Source organism: Lepidochelys olivacea (assembly GCF_965140295.1).
Source record: "Lepidochelys olivacea isolate rLepOli2 genome assembly, chromosome: 8".
Lineage (NCBI taxonomy): Eukaryota > Metazoa > Chordata > Testudines > Cheloniidae > Lepidochelys > Lepidochelys olivacea.
The window spans coordinates 11,590,740-11,594,506 of NC_140418.1; the positions used below are offsets into that span (position 1 = coordinate 11,590,740).

Sequence of the window (3,767 nt, forward strand, 5' to 3'; positions counted from 1 at the left end):
CACTCTCCCCTAACACATGGGAATAGGCTTCAAGAAAGACAAGCAGAAACCCATCCAGCCTATAGTAGCTGCTGGGGATGTCCTGGAACATTATGTTTGAACCAGACGGTATCAGCTCCCCCCACTGTCAAAGGATCCTTTCGGGACTGTGCCTTTGCCCCTAAGGCTAATCACTTTGTTCCTCCTTTTTCCTTTTAATAGACTAATGAAGCTCAAACAAGTAGGCTTAGCCTAGTGATAGCTCACGTGTCTAAGATGCAGCTCTCTCTTGCCATTGGCCAGCAATAATTATAGGCACACTCCGGGGAGAGCGCAGACACTTGGAGCATAAATTATGCAAATGAAGGAGAGTGCAGCACGGGGCAGACCTGATGCCTTGGTTCATTCATCCCGCAAGGCATGGGGGGTTAGGGGGGGCTCTATTGTTTTACAGGGTATATAAGGAGTCTGAGGCCAGTCGTGTGCCAAACTCACGGCTCGCACGAGCTGATCGCAGGCGAGAGCACTTCAAAGACAAGAGCAGGCGCGTGTCCCCACCCCACCCCCCTTTTCTTGGGAGCCGCCAAGAGCTGAAGTTGGTCCTGACTTCGCCAACCCTTGGAAACTTTCTCCCCCGCCCCTGGATTGCATCTCTGAGCCTTTGCACGTGAGTATGTGGGCCATGCAGACAGACACGCCTCTCTCTAAATCCAGCTGTAGCATGCAACACCGAGACACCCCAGAGAGCTGCTGTGTCTAGACAGAGCCAGATTGAGCCCTTTAATTTCTCCCTCTAGTCCGCTGATTGATCCCCCCCGCCCCCCGATACAGTTGGGTTTTTCGTTTTTAACCTTCTCGGTTTGGGGTCCATTGCTCGCCCCGATGGGGGCTGATCCCGCTTTGAACTGTCCCTCCCCGCGAGTGCCAGGCACTGACGGCGGCCCGTGTTCTGTCCCCGCAGGATGCCCTCTGCCCCGGAGACCCGCTACTCCGCCGCGGAGAACAGCGGCGACGTATCCTCCTGCCTGGACAGCAGCCTGCGAGCCCCGTCCGAGCCCTCGCCGGGGCCGGGGCCGGAGGAGGAGCCGGGGCGGCGCCGGCGGCAGCGGGGCCGCTGCCGGGCGCGGAGCGAGGCGGCCCTGCACACGCTGCGGAGGAGCCGGCGGGTGAAGGCGAACGACCGGGAGCGGAACCGCATGCACAACCTCAACGCGGCGCTGGACGAGCTGCGCGGCGTCCTGCCCACCTTCCCCGAGGACACCAAGCTGACCAAGATCGAGACGCTGCGCTTCGCCTACAACTACATCTGGGCCCTCTCCGAAACCCTGCGCCTGGCCGACCAGCGCCTCCACAAAGCCCCGCCGCCCCGGGACCGGCTGCTGCGGCCCGGCTACCTGAGCCCCGCCGGCCCGCCCAGCCCCGGCAGCGATGCGGGCTCCTGGCTCTCCACCGCCTCCCCGTCCCTGTCCGCCTGCACGTCCAACCCCAGCAGCCCGGCCACCTCCGAGGACTATGGCTACGGCCCCCCCGAGCCCCTCTTCGCCTGCCACGGCCTCCCCGGGGAGCTGCTGCGGAGCGGCCCCTGCTGCGCCCGGTATCCCCCGGCGGGGGCCGCCCTGTGACCCGGCCCCACGTGCGGGGCCTCCCTGCACCGCCCCCTGGCGTTTCACTTTCGGTTTAGCTGGGGTCGGGGCAGGCGGCGCCCCCCGGGGGGCAGGGCCGGGGGCTAGCCGCTCTGGGGGTCGTGGTGTGATGGGCGATGCAGGCAGAGAGCCAGGTCCCTCCTGCAGCCAGCGGGCTATTGTCCGTGGGACGGGCAGGGCGAGAGCTGCTCACCTCGCGGGGCTGGGCGCTGCTCTCCTTCCCAAGCCCCACCTGGCTCCAAAGGCAGCAGGAGCCAGCTCCCGTTGGGGTGGGGTTGGGGGGTGGGTTTTCTCCCCCCGCCCCCGCCCCCGTTTGCACTTTTCTGAACTCCACAGACCCTCCTTTGTTGCTTCCCTTCCCACTGACCGGCGCCCCCCGCTTCAATATGATTTAGAAAGGAGAAGAAAAGGGACAGATTTGCTGCTGCAGACGAGGTGAAAAGTCAATTTTACAATTTGTAGAACTCTAATGAAGAAAAATGAGCATGAAAATTTGGTTTGAACGCCCTGACAATACAATGAAAAGGCTTAAGGAGCTGATCCTGCCGGGTGCACAGCACCCCCTGCCGGGCGCTCAGCGCACACAACCCCCTTTGGCTCCAATAACATCGGAGAGGGCTCAGCCTCTCCCCCAAGGCGTGCTTAGCTTAGCATCTGGCAGGATCAGCCTCTAAAGAGGCAAGACAAGGCCCTAGATTCATGCATTATGGATCTTGACCTCCAGCACTGCCGTCTCGCTTTAAGAGTAGGACTAAACACGGAGTATTCAGCAACTGGGCCTGGTATTCGTTTAATTTATTCAAGATGTTTCATTCATATGAAAATTGTATTTTTGTACATAAAGAGCTTTATTCTATTATGTCTGTGCTATGGGTTTTCACAAAGACATTTGTACCTGGTGTAAATAAAAATTTTAACGTTTATACTTAATTTCTTCAGTGCATTGATTTGATTTCAGGTCTTTTACTTCCACAAAAGAAGCTCCGGATGGGTGGGGGGTGGAAGGAAATACTTGTAAAATGCCCAAGAAATTCTCGACCACAACAGTAACACCACAACTAAATGACAGGTTTTAGAGTAGCAGCTCTGTTAGTCTGTATCCGCAAGAAGAAAAGGAGGACTTTTGGCACCTTAGAGACTAACCAATTTATTTGAGCACGAGCTTTTGTGAGCTACAGCTCACTTCAATGGATGCATTTGATAAAGTAATACATTTGTTAGTCTGTAAGGTACCACAAGTACTCCTTTTCTTCTTACCACAACTAAATGTTCAGCTATGCTCCATCCAGCAATTGTAGATCAGAGAATTTGGATACACCTGCCTGTATCAAACACAAACATTGTCCCTGAAGGCTCATGCTAAGCCAAATTAAAATTTGATTGCATTGGTTTAGCTTCTAGTAAGCCACTACCTGCAGAGGTGCAGGCACTGGAAGGAGAATTTCCTTTGGGGTAACAAAACATCAGCTGGCAACAGAGTTTCAAAGAAAAAGGATTAAAGGGATCAATAATATGTGACAGTTGGGCAGAAAGCAGAAAATGACAGGTGGATGCCTGAAGCAGTAGGTTTGAAGGCTCTGTTTTCAGCAGTATATCAGGAGAGCTTTAAGCTCTTAGGGGATTTGTACCCTTTTTGTCCAATGTGAATCCTCCAGGATCTGTAATATGGGAGACAGATACATATTCTTATTGCTATATATTCAATATATATGTAGTGTGTGTGTGTGTTTCTATTTGGCTTATTAAAGAGAACAGAATTCTTATTTGTCTTCACAAAGAAAAAGTTGCATTCTTCTCAAATCAGTCATCCTGACTCTGCAGGATGCTTTTGGGCTGACATTTTTATTTCTAAATCAGATAATTAACTTTCTTAAATCGGTTTGGTCACAAGAATCATTTATTTTTCAAATTTTTAAACTGGAGTAATTTCAGAACATCTGACATACCATTAGCCCTGTGGTGTTCACCGTGGAGGGTTACAGATCTAGAAATTTTAAAAAATCCATCCCTATATTGCACTTTTAGACCCTTCTCTAAAGATCTCAAAGTCCCTTACAAATATGAATGCATTAAACTTCACAATATCTTTGGGAAACAAGGAAGTATTATTATCCCTGTTCTATAGTAGGATAAATGAAGGCACAG

At 52.7% G+C, this 3,767-nt stretch overlaps 1 protein-coding gene across 1 annotated transcript; it reads left to right on the forward strand.

Annotated features, from left to right (window-relative positions):
• The first annotated feature begins 486 nt into the window (after window positions 1-486).
• Window positions 487-2,514, forward strand: NEUROG1 (neurogenin 1). The gene is made up of 2 exons (XM_084635660.1): window positions 487-646; window positions 941-2,514. The coding sequence occupies exon 2, from the start codon at window positions 942-944 to the stop codon at window positions 1,599-1,601; it is 660 nt and encodes a 219-aa protein (XP_084491786.1). The 5' UTR covers window positions 487-646; window position 941; the 3' UTR covers window positions 1,602-2,514.
• Window positions 2,515-3,767: the final 1,253 nt, after the last annotated feature.